General features: G+C 46.1%; 1 protein-coding gene across 5 annotated transcripts in view; it reads left to right on the plus strand.

Moving 5' to 3' along the window:
* anks1aa (ankyrin repeat and sterile alpha motif domain containing 1Aa) overlaps positions 1 to 14,830 on the plus strand; it is a 64,684-nt gene that overhangs the window by 36,087 nt on the left and 13,767 nt on the right. For 3 of the 5 annotated variants that reach the window (XM_076740857.1, XM_076740859.1, XM_076740860.1), the window contains exons 15-17: positions 5,794 to 5,850; positions 7,250 to 7,319; positions 10,604 to 10,716. In XM_076740857.1, coding sequence (XP_076596972.1) covers positions 5,794 to 5,850; positions 7,250 to 7,319; positions 10,604 to 10,716 — 240 coding nt within the window. Of the gene's footprint in view, positions 1 to 5,793; positions 5,851 to 7,249; positions 7,320 to 8,828; positions 10,717 to 14,830 lie in introns of those variants that run through there. The other 2 variants (XM_076740858.1, XM_076740861.1) reach the window with 2 other exon arrangements.

The raw sequence follows: 14,830 nt of genomic DNA on the forward strand, positions 1-14,830 counted from the left end.
TGTTATTGGCCCCGAACGGAAGAGGAGATCTTATCAGTGAAAAGGAGATACACCTCAGGCGATGGCCTCATTTACTGTATGTGCACCACACTAGCGTGTCTGTTACCGAGCGAACTGGCCGGATTTAAGTTCTGAAATCCCAAAGTAGGCTTCTGGCAAAGAGCATCACAATTCATCCTTAATTATTCATTCACCCCAAGGGAGCTCGTTTTATTTACTCTCCCAGTCTGTCGGCCACAAATGAAATTGTTTTGGGATATTACAAACAGTGCCTTCGACCTTGAAGAGGTGTGATTTCGCCCTGTCTGTCAGCACAGAATAAATTGTGATTCTCCCCCAGAGGAGGCTGCAAATCACGACTCCTGCGTGTGATGGAGCTCATGTATGTGCAGGTTCCTCATCATGCTCCCTGTCAGGCCGAGCAGACCAGCAGATCTCACATTCACGCACGGCAGCGCGAGTGAATCCCTAATGCGAAAACCGCAATATACAAAAGGCACTGCAGCTGGCAGGTTGCAGCGGCAGCCATCGCATGATTTAGCGTTTTTGACACTATTTCCAAAACGTGATTAAGTATTTTTGATTCAGCTGAAAGTAATGGGATGTTTATTAGAAGCCTCGGCTGGCAGCCTGTTAGAATCCTTGAAGGAGATATTACTTTTGAAAGGCAATTTCTTTTGTCCAATTTAGGAGCCGCGGTTAATGTTAATGAACTCGGAAGCCCATTTCTTCTCACTTGAATAGTGATTCAGATGCCTGGGAGTTGTGTGCTGAAAGCAAAGGGAAGAGCCGCACATCTTTCGTCTCCTCTTCCTTTCAGGGAGTAAGCCTGCGTTTGCTTGAAATGGAAATGTTCCCACTGCCGATGTAAAGTGCATAGCGAATGAGAGGGAGTGTGCGGGGGGGAGTCGTTAAAGTTTGATTGGGCGTAACCCAGCCTGCACTTTTCCTTAACGATGTTGGGAGTGTCCTGAAAATTGAAGACACCCTCTTCTGCTCGCTCTCCTCGGCCCACGTTGCTCCTTCCACAGTGTTCGCTTGGCTCTTGCTCTCTGTGAGATGCAGCCATCTTGCCGGTCACGACTGGCTGCTCTGGAATACTCTACTGAGCTGTGTGACAGCATTTGGACGAGGGGTCCCAGGACATTACCAAACCCACCCCCCAGCGCATTCACACACACCCCTTAAAAAAAACATCTTTTTCTTCTTTAAATCTGGTTTGCTAAATCTTCCCGTTCTCACACCCTCGTCCCTTTCCTTTCTGTATCTGTCTTGCTCCTTCACCCACCCACCCCTTTCATCACATGAGCTGCACACACCCATGGATACACTGCCTCTGGTTTCAAGACAAGGAGATTTGACTTGCATGAGGTCTTGGCCTATGCATCTCTCCATTTAAGGAGCTCCGAGTGTGTGTGTGTGCGTGTGTGTTTTGTGCTCTACGTGCGGGGTGTGTGCTGGTGTGTAAAGCGCATGCTAATGCGGGTTGGTCTTGGTCCTTGGGATCAGACTGAAGATGACAATCCAGGGGGCACATTGTGTGGGCCAGCAAGCTGAGCTCCACAGATGGGAGGAGAGAGAGCGAGACAGAGAGCTGTAGACAGAAGGAGAGGGCCGCCATCCTCAGCCCCATTTCACTTTTAACTTCATTTTCGATTCGCACTCCACAGATCCAGTAGCTGCTATGAAACCAGCTTTTGTGAGTATTGATTCCCTTACAGGCAGCAGCTCCTACCGGAGGTTCATTAATCTTGTCTACCTGCCATGAATGAATTGAACGGGAAAATATCTGAGGCTTTCTAGCATTTCTTTGGATATTATATTTCCTGTAAAGCCTGTTCGATTGGTAAGCTCGTTGCTTTATTTGCTATGTACTTCACAGTGGGATGGAGAAAAGCTTGAGCCTCTCCCTCAACGTTGTCCTTCTACTTCTGAGTGTGTAAAAAGTTAATCCTCTGTGGCATTTTAAACTCTACGGGCACGTCATGCAGCATGTCTTTGTTCTTTGTGGCCCTCTTATATTGCCATGTTCTTGTACTCACGGCGGATTTGGCACTGCTTTTATTTTCTGTGAGGAGACAAGTGGCCTCGCTGTTTGTCAGGGAGAAGTTTCATGTTTTTCACCTGCTGAGATCAAACCGAACTGTGGGTGTGTGTCGCGGCCCGGTGCAACCAGCAGGGGAAATCTATTCTCTAATCCCCACCAGGCGGAGAACACAGGGGAGCCACAGGGGGCTGAGACATGCAGCCACTACTTAATGTTCCTCTGGTCTTGTCACTGGAGAGGAGGGATGCCCTTTGTGTTTCGAGCCCTACAAAGGATTTCAACTAGTTTAACTCATTGGAAGGTGTGTGCATATTTATATATTTCTGCATCCTTTGGGGACGAGTTTGCAAAGTTTTGAAGTTGTGTGAAAGGACATTGTTCCTACAAACACAAGCGTGACATTGGGCTATTTCAGGAGGATGTTGATGGGAGTGCTGACAGTGCTTTGTCCCACAGTGGCATTGAGGTGTTGGCACCTGCTTTAGACGGTGGTGTGCTTGTGTTCCCCTTGATGCCATTCACTAGTCCACAGTTTTCATCCAACCCTTGTTTTGGTGCCAGCTCGCCAATTTGAGGCTGGTGGTCTGGGCACACTCTCTCTGCAGCAGCCTTTTGTTTTCACCCTGAACGAGCTCTGCCAGGCATCCTTTAGCCCCCCCCAGCTTCAGTTGCATATTGTTCAAGATTCTCAAGGCCGATAAAGAAAGAACACTTTATGTTTTCAGATCACTGAAAAATAGCAGTCGAGTTATTCTGCTCGGTCATCCTGGAGCAGCGGCCCTGCTGTGAGAAGCATGATAAATGGGTTCATGGCTCTTTAATCGCACCCTGACCATCTCTCCTCACTGCTAGCTCTTCAGCTGTTGACCCTCCACCTCGCCGCTGACTTCTGACCCCTCCTCATTGTGTCTCCTCGCTCATAGCGAGTCCCTCTCACAATGGACGCCTCTCCATTTCAGGTCTCTTGTATTGATCTGATCTTGCTGCACAAAAACACATTCCTCTCCCTCTCGCTCTCTCTCTCCTCCATTAATTCTCACGGCACAGAGCTTCTTAGTGCTCGGCCATGAAATCCAGAGGCTTTTTCTTGTGGTGGATGTGTTTTACCTTGAGGAAATCACTGGGCCGTGTCCCCTGATAAGGATATATTTACCCAGCTCCAACGCTGTATCACACCTGCTTTTCACGGCAGCTGCTTTTAAATCTCATTGGACCACCTAGTATTTCCTTTTTTACCAGACTGGACAAGTGAAGCCGAGGCACCGAGACTGCATGCAGCCGTGTGTGCTTTTGTTCTAGCATCCGTTCTCATACTTGTTGTGTTTAAGCGAAAAGCTGGGTACGCTGTCCTCACCTGCTGTGTGTTTAAAATGCAGCCAGTCATTCTGATTGATTTCTTCGAATTCACGGCAGTTCGATGCATTCAGAAAGTTACCCTGATTTTGTTGCAGATGCTGCTATGGTGGGAGACAGTATTACACCTGCTGCTCCAGCGTTCAAACGTGCATGGGCATGTTTTGTGTCCTGCGAGCTGAAGAAATAACTTGACAGTTGGATGGCATGTCTGAGCGAGATCACAGCTCCTTATTGTCCCCATTCTGCTCATTATTGAAGAGTGATGCCACTGATGGGAGCATTATCCTCCCTTCAGTACAGACCTCGGCCTCTTTATGAGGCGAGAGCACTACCCCGTCCTCATTATCACAGGAGCTACAGCGGCTCTGTGTTGGAGCGTGTGTGTGGATCTGTGTGTGTGACTTTACATATTGCTGCCCTGATTAATAGCACTGTTCATCAGCAGCTTTCCAATTGGCTACGTCCTGCTGAGGCCTCATAATTTAGGCTATTACTGGAACAACATAAACATGACACGTCCAGACTCTGTAATATATTCAGGACAGAGAAAAGATGTCTAGCTGAACACACCTGCAGCAGCCAGTGAGGCTCTGCTGGAGAAATATCAGTGACCCACAACACACTTGTGGGCTCATCAACACGATGAGTGATGTATTCTTACAAATAAACTCCCTCCACACTGTCTCCTCTCCTGTCCCCGCCTGAACCCGCCCGCTCTTCGTCGTCCTGGTCGGAGCTGCTGTTAATCTCCTCGGTTTTGTCATTTGTCCTGGTCCAGATGACAAGACGCACTCCCAAACCAACCAGTGAAAACTTAGTTGACTGTCATGAGGCAGATCTAGTGAAAAAGCTCCATAAAGACATTGCACAAGGCAGACAGACAGTTAGCGACTAGCTGGCGAACACAGTGAAGCGTTTGTCAGGGGCAAACATTTCTTTCACGAGTTGGAGGAGAACAAAATCAGAGCTTAAAGGAAATGAATATGAAACTTAAGTTCATCAGGTGGCCAGAAACATGACTCCAAAAGAATTATGATGTTGCTACGTGACTGCTAGACGTGTAAATAAGCAACTGTTTGCTAGCAACTTCTCCAAGTCAACTTAAAAGGTCATAACATATCAATGTTGTCAGGTAGCCAAAAAACAAACAAACAGTGTTTTTAGGTTTAAAGGAATAACATGACCTTTTGGTAAATTTTCTTATTGACTGTCTTGCTGGGAATTCACAGAGAAGATCGATACCACTCTCGTGTCTGTCTAACAGATATGAACCTGCAGACGGCCGAGTTTAGTGTTGCATAAAGACTGGCGAGGTGTTTTCCCCTTTCTCCAGTCTGTGTGCTAAGCTAAGCTAACTGGCTACTGTATGTCCTGCACGTGTTAGAGTGCTATCCATCTCCTCATCTAACTCTCAAGAGGAATGCAAGACTGTGGAAGGGGACATTTCCCAAAATGTGGAATTGTTCCTTTAATTTGTTGGGAAGGTTGAAAGGAAGTCAAAGCTGGTAACCTCCTGCACTCCCAAATTAAGAGCATCACTCATTTTTCCTCAAATGTTGGAGCCCAGCCTCGTCCAGCTGTTTATCCTCCAGCTGCCTGGTTTTAAAGTACGGTGTCATTAGTACGATAAACAAGTCTGACTGTGGAAAAACATGATACAACAACATCTCAGGTGCTAACTTTATGTGATCATCTGCACCTGCAATAGGAAATGCTGATACTTATCTTTGTCGACCATTCCCTTGACGCATGCAAGAGACACTCGTACAAACAGCAGCCACCTATTTTTGCTGACTCATGGGGGTCTTTGCTCAGGTAGGAGAGATGCTGTCAATCAACATCCATGTTTAATGACTGATGTAGTGAACATGTGGTGCTGATTGATGGAGGTTATTTGTCCAGCTTGTGTGACTAATATGCCATCTGGTCAATATGCAGTATTTTAATCAGCAGTATGGAGAAGTAACATCAGGCAGATGGATAACTGAAATAATGTTTTCCCTCCGCTGTCCTTCCTTCGCCTCACACCTCCACTCTCCTCCTTTCCTCACTAGAAAATAGGTGTTTTTCCTCCGAGGTGCTGAGGACTAATGTGGAACATGAAACTAAGTGTGTGTGTAAGAGAGTGATGTATTAAGTTGCACGCTGCAGCGCAGAGTGTCATCTTCAGGCTCCTCTGATGGATTCTTCATCCTCTTCACACACTGCTGACGCACGAGTCATGTGCAGCTTTGCATTCGAGATGTTTCACTTCCGTTCAGTTTAATGTTTTCTGTACCCACTGTGTCGAGGACCTGTGTGTGAAACAGGATGATTAAAGTCCTCGGCTGGCACAGTGCAGGTAGGGAGCACAGAAGGACAACCAAACAAAACCCTCAATTTTCTCTTAGCAGAAACCGACGACTTCTTCCACCACAAAACACCGAAGATCTAATTCCTTTGACAGCGTAAGACGTCCACCTTCATCTAAACATCTCCTGGTCCTTTTTCGGGGGGTTTGGCTCTGTCCTTTCCTGTGGCGGTCTTTGTAGAAGTAAATGGGATCCTTTCAGGCTTCATGAATGCTTTTGGAATGATATAATCTCAGTGATTATTCATTTCTTCCTCGAAGCAAGTCTAGAAACTTTAATTTACTATTAACAATCCAGCCTGACAGCAGCACATTTAAATAGATGCATCATATTTCAAAGTTCTATCCCAATTACGTACCATTTTCACTGCTGAACATCCACGTACAGACTGATGATGAGAACCTAACAAATGTAGCCTTTGGTCTCCTGATAGCACTTTATTGCCTTTAAATAATTATACTAATGGGGACATATTGTATAACCTGTCTGGAGGCTTTTAGAGCAGCAGCCAGGACTCTGTAGCCAGTGGTGGAACATTCGCTTTCAGATAAAATATTTCCAAGAAGGCACAATAAAGATAACTCGAGCTGGAGTGACAGTACCTGACAGGTGTGACAGCAGCACTGTCAGCCTCTACCTTCTCATTTTCGGCGCTCCTGATGTCCATGCATACTCTGGATTGGTTGAAAGGGGCAGCTCAGTAGCCGTCTGCTGCCTCAGTGCCCTCATGGATGCATTTGAAGGAAATTACAGTGTTCTGATTGTGTATGTCCACATGTATGACATGTAGATATGCTGACTGTGCTTGGAGACAGCAAGCTCTTTATGCTCACATGCACTCTGCAGAGATGCATGAAGATACTGCACGAAATCATTGGGATGTGGGCTTGTTTTTGGTTGTATTTATTGCTCTTTCCTCTCAGGCTCGCTGTGTATTTACCTCCCTCTGCTTCGTAGTAAGAGCCTCAGGTGCCTTGAAACAATAGGTCATTGTTATCGGATCAATCACCGGGTAAATGTAAATGCACCAGCTTACATTGTTTCCGCAGCTTTTTCTCTTTGCTTGAATGCCCCGACAGAACTTTTTCTCTGTGATTATTCACTTCAGATTGAAAGGCGGGGATGTCTGTGTAAATCAGCATTGTTTAGGCTGCAGGCAGTAAATGAGACCCAGCTACCTGCAGCCAAGAGCCAACAGAAATGACTGTAATGCTGTGGCCATAAATGAGATATAAAGGCAATCAACCATGGTGCAGCTGCTTCTAAGATGCCCTTCAAAGTTTTTATTTATGTCTTAAAGCCACTTTGACCGACTGTTCTCTCACTAAAGGTACCCTTAATGCCGTCGTTTGCTTTGCAGGGTGACTGTAACGTTTGGTGCTTTGCTGTTTGAGGCAGGGGGCCATTTGCTCTGTACGTCTGCTGGTGAGAGGTGGAGGCCGAGCTACGGCGGCTGCTTCAGGTTCTTATCTCTGTCTTCTGCTCCTGCCCTCAGATCGAGAAGATCATGACGCTGATCGGCGCCGGCATCGATTTCTCCAGAGATCAGCAATACGCCACGCCAGGTAGAGTACCATCGAGCGACGCCTTTTCACGCTGTTGAGTTTGGCTTCAACACCTCGAAGCATGAGTGTGTTATTTCAAATTCAGACATGAATTATCGATGAAAGCTGAAAGTTTGAGGGGAAGAAGAGTGAAGTTGGTCATTTTTCTTTTGCTCTTAGTGCTGATTTTTATCTGGTTTCACTCACCTCTGAAATAAATTTCACCACTGTTGCTTTATTTATCTCCTGTGAATCTTACTGCAAGCCCTCGAGGTTTGAATGTAAAAACCCTAAATTATACATTTGGCTGTAGGTAGAGATTTCACTTGGCAGATTTACAATGTATTCCTTTGCCTGCATTTCCTCAAAAACCTTTGATCACGTCTATGATGCACATGGGTTTGCTGTCACAGGAAGTTTCTGTGGACCCGCACCTCAAGCTTTGTGCTGCACACCATACCTGCTCGGATTTACCTTGTAATCATCCTTCACGTTATTTGATCTGTATTGGTGCCATCAAGGGAAATCAAACCGGTGCTTGGGAGACACGGTCAATGAAGGAGGCACCTGAAAACAAATGCGATTCAGTTAACAACAGAGAATTAGGTACAAAGGTATAATGCGGGTAGACAGTTGGCCTGTTTTAATAGAGCAGATGAGGAGAGGAAGCGACATTAGCAGCTGCAGAGAAAAGGCAAGACAATGCTTTTGAATAGCCTTAGAAAATAGAAAGGGTACCCACTGGATTCATCGTGCTTGTCCTTATTTCAAAGCAGTGGTTGCTCTCATGTGTGACACAAACCAGCTTGTTTTTAAGCTGAAGGGGCCAAGTGCGGGTCCCTAAACCTGCGTTATTCACCCTAGCTCCTCACTCGGTAATGTAACGTCTTTGTGTTGAGGATTGTGTACCTGCTCTCCTGTTATTCTTCAGGCTTTTCAAAAGCCTGTCGTCGGGGGTTGATGGATGGTGCCCTGGGACTGTAGCAGCGAACCCAAGGAATCGACTCCTTCCCTTCAGCTTTCACATTATTCAACATTCACCTTCAGTTTACACTTTGCCGAAGCCTCGCTTTACTACATTTGAGCAATGCAGCGGATCCACCGCAGCACGCGTGTGCACAAAGTTGTCCGTCTTCTTATTCTACCCCTCGTGTTTGTTATGCCCTGCACTGGAGTGAGCTGTTTAAATATTAACCAGCACGCATGTCAGGGGATGAGCTCAGTTTGCTTTGTAGACTTGAGGAAAGCCGAGACCACTGCAGTAAAGTAGTTAGCGCCCCGTCACTGGCGAGGCCGGGCTGAACATGCTCTAAGTCTGAATCCACTCCTCTGTGCACGCCAGCCTCAATCTTATAGCCGTCGTGCCCGCAGCTCTGTCTCAATGAAGCTGCTGTCAGGAGGCCATCAAGGGACTCGCTGGAGATGTGAGAAGCCGCATCACTCCTCCCACCCCCCCCCCACCCCCAATTCAGTCTGATTCCTCCTCTCAGTGTTGACTGGGGAGCAGTGATGTCTCCAGCTGATTGGCCCTGCGCCTGCAGTCTCTTCTACTTTTCTCCTCTCCAGTGATCGACTTCTACATCAGAGTGAAGGGAGCGCGGTGGAGGAGGGCGAAGGAAACTGTGAGAAAAGAAAAGACTAAAACACAGAAGCTGCAGAAACTGCAGAGCAAATGCAAGTAATGAGGGGTGGGAGGTCTGTAGCTGACAAAGAGCAGCCACCTGCAGTGCTTCAGAGAGAGAGAGAGAGCGGGAGGGGAGGGAGGAGTGGAGAAGCCCATGCAACGAGGGGAGAGAGAGCGAGCGAGAGAGAGAGTGAGTAAGAGAGAGAGAGGAATTGCAGGCAGCAGAATTGTGAACAGCCAGGACAATAGAAGGACGCCACCTCGGCATCAGTAGGATTAGGGTGGTCCGCTCCTCAGCCTACAGTGGACTACAGTGGGGGTTTTGTAGAGGTGGCTGCAGCTGGAAGCACCTCACTGACCGTGTCAGCGCTCTCGGGTCTGCAGAGGAGTTCATCCTGGGGGCCAGCTATTACTGAAGTGCTCTGAGAAGGAGCTGATTGGATCCTTGATCAGGATTTTTGTTTTTTCTTTGACACATTTCCAAGCCTCTGGAGCGACCAAAATGGGATTTATGACATGGGAATCTCCTCTAAAGCAGGATCGGTAGACGATGAGAGCGCTGACGAGGGAAAGGAAGCTTTAAAATGTGTATTTTACACAATGATTTCTGCTTATGTTTGTTATTGTAAGTTGTCAGCTTTCTTCATGCGTCCTGCAGGAGGTAAAAGTCTAGCAGATGTGTGACTCCTTCCTGTGAGCTTGTCAACTTTTCCCTGTGGTCGAGATGCAGTTATCAGATTACGAGCTGAAGTTGACTCCAGTGTGTAATACCTGATTCCCACCGTAGAAAATGTGTTTTTTGCTTTGAAAGTGAGCTCAAACTTGACGGCATGGTCGCAGGAGGAGAGGCAGACGTCTGTCCCTGTGCAGGTTAGGCTCCTCTGGGTTCAGGCTGCCGACAGCCGTCAGTGCAGCTTTTTTCTCCTATCAGTCTCAGTTCATAACCGTCGTCTCGCAGGTTTCTGTCTGTCCTGCCACTTTCCATGTTCTCGTGGTAGATTCCTGTCTGGGCTCTGCGTGGTGGGTTATGTTGGGTCTGTGAATCAGAGATGAGTCTGTTTAGTAATTAACTGCCTCCTGCTTCTTGACAGCAAGTTTCCAAAGAAGTTTCCACGTGGCTGAAGCACATTACCAAACCCCACAGTTATGAACCACTGCTCCCCTCACTGACCCCTCTGAGTCTGTCTTCATTACAAAACAGGAGCTTAAATACGTCAGCTGCAGGCTTTTATTTTTGGACAGAAAATGGTGCCTCCTCATTTAGGACATTTTGTCTTTTGTCTAAGTTGGATGTGAACAGTTTATTTATTACTTGCTGCAGTGAAGTGAGCATCGTGTTGATTATAAATGTGCTTTTGGCATCTTCCTGGCTGACTGTCACAGCTGGGACTTGTGTGGATGTTAGCTGGTCATCCACCAGCTCGAATCTCTTCTATCATCACCTTCGCCCCTGAGGTCAGGGGTACCCGAATCATCTTGGGTGACTGCGGTTCAGCCCCCGCTGCCCTGCGGGAGCTGACGCCCCGTCCACAGAGGACACTGTCTCCCCCGCCGTCCTGTTGCTGGTGCGCTCGGCTCTGCTGGCCGAGAATGATGTGGCAATGCCACGTCTCATCCTCAGAGTGCCGCTGCTACCGCCTGAAAGGTTTCTCCCTCCTGAAGCGCTTTCCCCTGTCAGCAGGTGCTGCAGGCCGGCTGCTGGACCAGCCCGTGGGAGACTGGCTGGAGCACGTGGGGCTGCCGCAGTACGAGAGCAAACTACTCCTGAACGGCTTCGACGACCTGCACTACATGGTGAGTTCCTCGCTTCTTTTCTAGCTGTCCAAATTAACCTTAATTGACCTAAATGTTCCTGACTGACTCGTCTTTCCTCACTTTTAGGATCTTTCCTTCTCATGTCTTTCACTGCGTACTCCTGCTTAACTTTGTGTCTTTGTGCATTAATCCAGTTGATGCCAGCCTCCATTAGCAGTGAGATGATCCCATTAGCTTCGTCTGAAGTTCAATTAGCTGAAATCCTGTAATGACCCCCCCTCTCTTTATCATGAGTCTTACTTGTTTTTCAGCAGCTACAAGAATTTATTATGGGAAGCATTTATTCTGGCTGGATTCAGGTCATAATTCAGTATCAAACATTAAATCACATGCTTTATAAAATACACAATATTGTCAACGTGGTTCAATGACAGAACCTTTTCTCACCTGCTCACCTGACATTCACTTGAGCAGAGCGTTCATTGATGTTTGCTAGATTCACCATTCAAGCAGACGCCGTGCAGCTTGACCTGGGCTGTCGAGTGTTCTGATTAAAGCGCCGTTGATGTCATCATGCCCGGTTGCGTGTTGAATCAGGTTTATGTTGCACTCTCAGGCTCTCAGACAGTCTGTCTCCAGCTCAGGAGGCCGCCGCCGTGGCCTCTCACTTACATTCAGCGGGCCGGCTGCCTGAGGAGCAGCTGATGCCCGGCCAGAATGAAGGAGCATCTCAGTGAGCAATGGGATGCTGTTGCCAAGCTGACAAGTTTATAGAGCCCACAGTGTGAGGCGCCACTATGAGTTGGCTCTGCTGCTTTTGTCAGTAATGAGGACTGATGGAGGAGAGAATGAGGAACCCAGCTGGTAGGCTGAGCCAGTGGGCATGCTGGAAATGAGACGGCCGTCTTATGTGTCAAGATAATAACTCTTTCCATCAGACCTATCATACACCTTCTCTTGAACGCGCGAGGAGCCACGTGTTTGCTCGCTTCCATCCCATCCTAACACATGATTACAATTCACTGATCACATGTTTGCTGAGAAAACGTGGATTTACTCAACATTCAGGTGTGTCTTCACATGCAGAAATGCCTGGAATTAACTTGAACAACTTCCTTCGTTGTCTATAAAAGACATAAATCACCTTTGTACTACCTAAAGGTAGAAATCCTGTACAATATAAGTATTCAACTCAGCACTGAACACGAACTTTGACCCTTCGTGCATACATGCATACAGACATGCATAAGTTAATGAGACAGGATGTGCTAAATTCAATTCCCCGTGCACTGGAGAGTTATATTTCTCCTTTTATTATGACCAGTGCTCCTGGCAGACATGTTTGACCTCCTTACAAATCTGTGCTCATGTGTTGCTTTGCAAACTTGTGTGTGCTAACAGTGTGAAACACAGCCACATTTGTAACCTGAGCGCTCTGCTCGTTTGGTCACATACTGCTACCTTCACCTGAAAAATTACCTGTTATCCGACAGCAGGTTTTATCTTCAAAAGCACTTTCCTGATCCGACAGATGTTTCCCGTCTACCTGAAAAGATCAAAGATCAAATGTTGAAATCAATCTTTAAATCCCTCGTTTCCACAGACGGGCAGGCTGAGAAATGTTTAATTCAAAGTTAAGGTCTGACATCACGACAGCGGCCGAATAGACCACAGTGTGGAGTACATTCAGTGGGGCGGTTGACAAATGCAGCTAAACTTCATGCAAACGAACGTGATTCATACAGTGATGAAGTTAGTTTAGCTGAAAGCCTCACAGGTGAAAACACTGCAGTCCATGTTTACGTCTTGCCAAACAAGGATCAGTGCTGATGGTTTGTTATTCAAGGCATGTAAATTAAGACTCCATGGTCTCCAGAGAGCAGAAAAATCGACCCTTTTTCCCTCATTTTCTCATATATACACACGTATAATATAACAGAGGTTTACTGTGGTGAGCAGCATCACAAAGCTAGAACCATCACACCGACGAATACCAAAATAAATGTGAATTTTCATGCTCTTGTACGGCATGGACGTGTCCTATAGGTGTAGGAGTCAGCTGTGTGTGACTAATTCCAGTGTAAAACGATGCTTGCATGAGTAATCTTTAATCTACTTTGCAGAACCTGAGAGTGGAGCGTTTATCTGCCTCTCTCGCTGTCATCGGTGTCATCAACACCCATGTTTAATTCTCTGTTGAAGCCTCTGAAGTTACTCTCTAGGTTTAATCTTCCTACTGTCTTTTCCAGTCTTTCACACTCTCTTTCCTCAGCTCCTCTTTTTTTCAAAGCGGAGAGCTGGCAATTTTTCTATCTTTAAACACGGCTTACCTGGCTCCCTGAAATCGCTGGAGGATTTAGAAAGAACCTTTCAGACAGCGCGTCCTCTGCTCAGTAAATGTTGACCTCTCTTAAGAATCCCAGTTCGGTCTCGGTTGGAAATGAGAAATTACCCTCTGAGTCACCTCGTCTTTGCTAAACTTTTCTAATTGTGTTTAATGTGTTCTTGTGCATTAGAGTGGATGGAACAGGAACAGGCTGTTTCATTGTTGGCAGATATTTTATCTAATTTTATTAGTAGCACCGGCCTCCAGGCACAGACTTATGGAGCACCAAAATTAGGGCTGTACCAATGTCATTTTTTTTTTTTTTTTTACGTTCAAAGCTTCTAATCAGGTTTTCAGTAGAAGCTTTGAATTTCTCCTGGCATATTTTATGATGTTGTCCCTCTAAAAAACTAATCCTCAAACAAAATCCTCAACTTGAATGAAGTTTTTTTTTCTTAGTTAAATAAACTTTTTTTCCATGAATATAATCCACCAGTTTCATCAACTTGCATGCATAAAAATGTGCTTTTATGTCTGTATTCTGAGCTGTGATACAGCCGCGTCTCTCTGCCTGAAGTCACCGCTCGGTAGTCTCACGCAATGGTCCCGCCCACAGCACCATCTGATTGGTTACACATCATGTGTAATAGCCTATCAACACTGAGGCATATGCAGGTGAAGCATGAATAAGTTGTGTAAAATACATAAACAAACCAATAACAGAAAAGTTTTGTATCTTTATTTCATCAACAAAACGGTCGTTCTGAGAATAAGAATGATAACACAATATTTCATTATAATTGATTTCTGATGGTTTTAATAATAGTTTTATGATTTATTCGTTCATTTCTACAGTTTTACTTTATATATTCCTTTAATTCTTTATTTCCTAATGTCTAATGGGCTCCATACAGATTGTAACTGATAAATTTGTTTGGAACAAATCCTCATTATTACCTCTAAATGACCCACAACCTCACTCTCACCCTTAAATGTTAAAGATATCATTGCTGGAGAATCAAGGCTGCCTAAAACCTAATTAAGAATATAATCCTGCCATGGTATCCTCTGTGTAGTCGAGCTGTTACAGTCAAGTGAAATTTGTGTGCAGGCAGAAATAGTCACATCTTTTTCATCATCAAATGGAAAAATTTAGCATCCGCTGAGCAGCTCGCTGTACCAGCCTCTCCAAAATGATCTGAAGGCTTCTTTTAATCTTCCTGTGGGAATGAAATGCATTGAAAAACAATGGATGAGAAACAGCATGTCAACTGTAGCAATGGGATCACTAATTAAACAGTGTTTACTCTGCCAGTCAGACTGCTGTGATCTCTGCCTACCCTGCAGGCTCGCTTTAGAAGTGGATCAATAACAGTGCTGATTGTATTGTGTTCAAGCACCGAAGCAGAGACAAGCCTCCTCTGAAACCAATTAGACGCTTTTTATCGACTCATGGAGCAAATGTCCCGATGAAACTCGCTCTGCGCGGCGGCCACACAGCTCTCCAGCCCTCGCCGGTACTGACAAGTAACGCTTGTCGAAATGAAGCCGCTCCCTTTCTCTCGCCTTCTACTCCAGAGCCGCTGGTGGCTGTATCGTCAGCTGTGACAGGGTCAGCCAGCAGAGCCCCGAGTTAGTTGGTATTCAAGGCACCGATGCGCTTCTGCAGGGGCGTCACTTTGTCTGAAGCTAGCATCCACGGAGCCAGCTGGAGAGGAACAAATTCACTTCAAGCTTTGGCTCAGTGGTGGTGCCGACAAGAAGCAAAAAGTTGTTAAGAAAGGACTCAGTTTTAATCTAAAAAGTTATGCGAAGGTGTGAGAGGAC

This window comes from Chaetodon auriga, chromosome 10, assembly GCF_051107435.1.
Source record: "Chaetodon auriga isolate fChaAug3 chromosome 10, fChaAug3.hap1, whole genome shotgun sequence".
Taxonomy (NCBI): Eukaryota; Metazoa; Chordata; class Actinopteri; order Chaetodontiformes; family Chaetodontidae; genus Chaetodon; species Chaetodon auriga.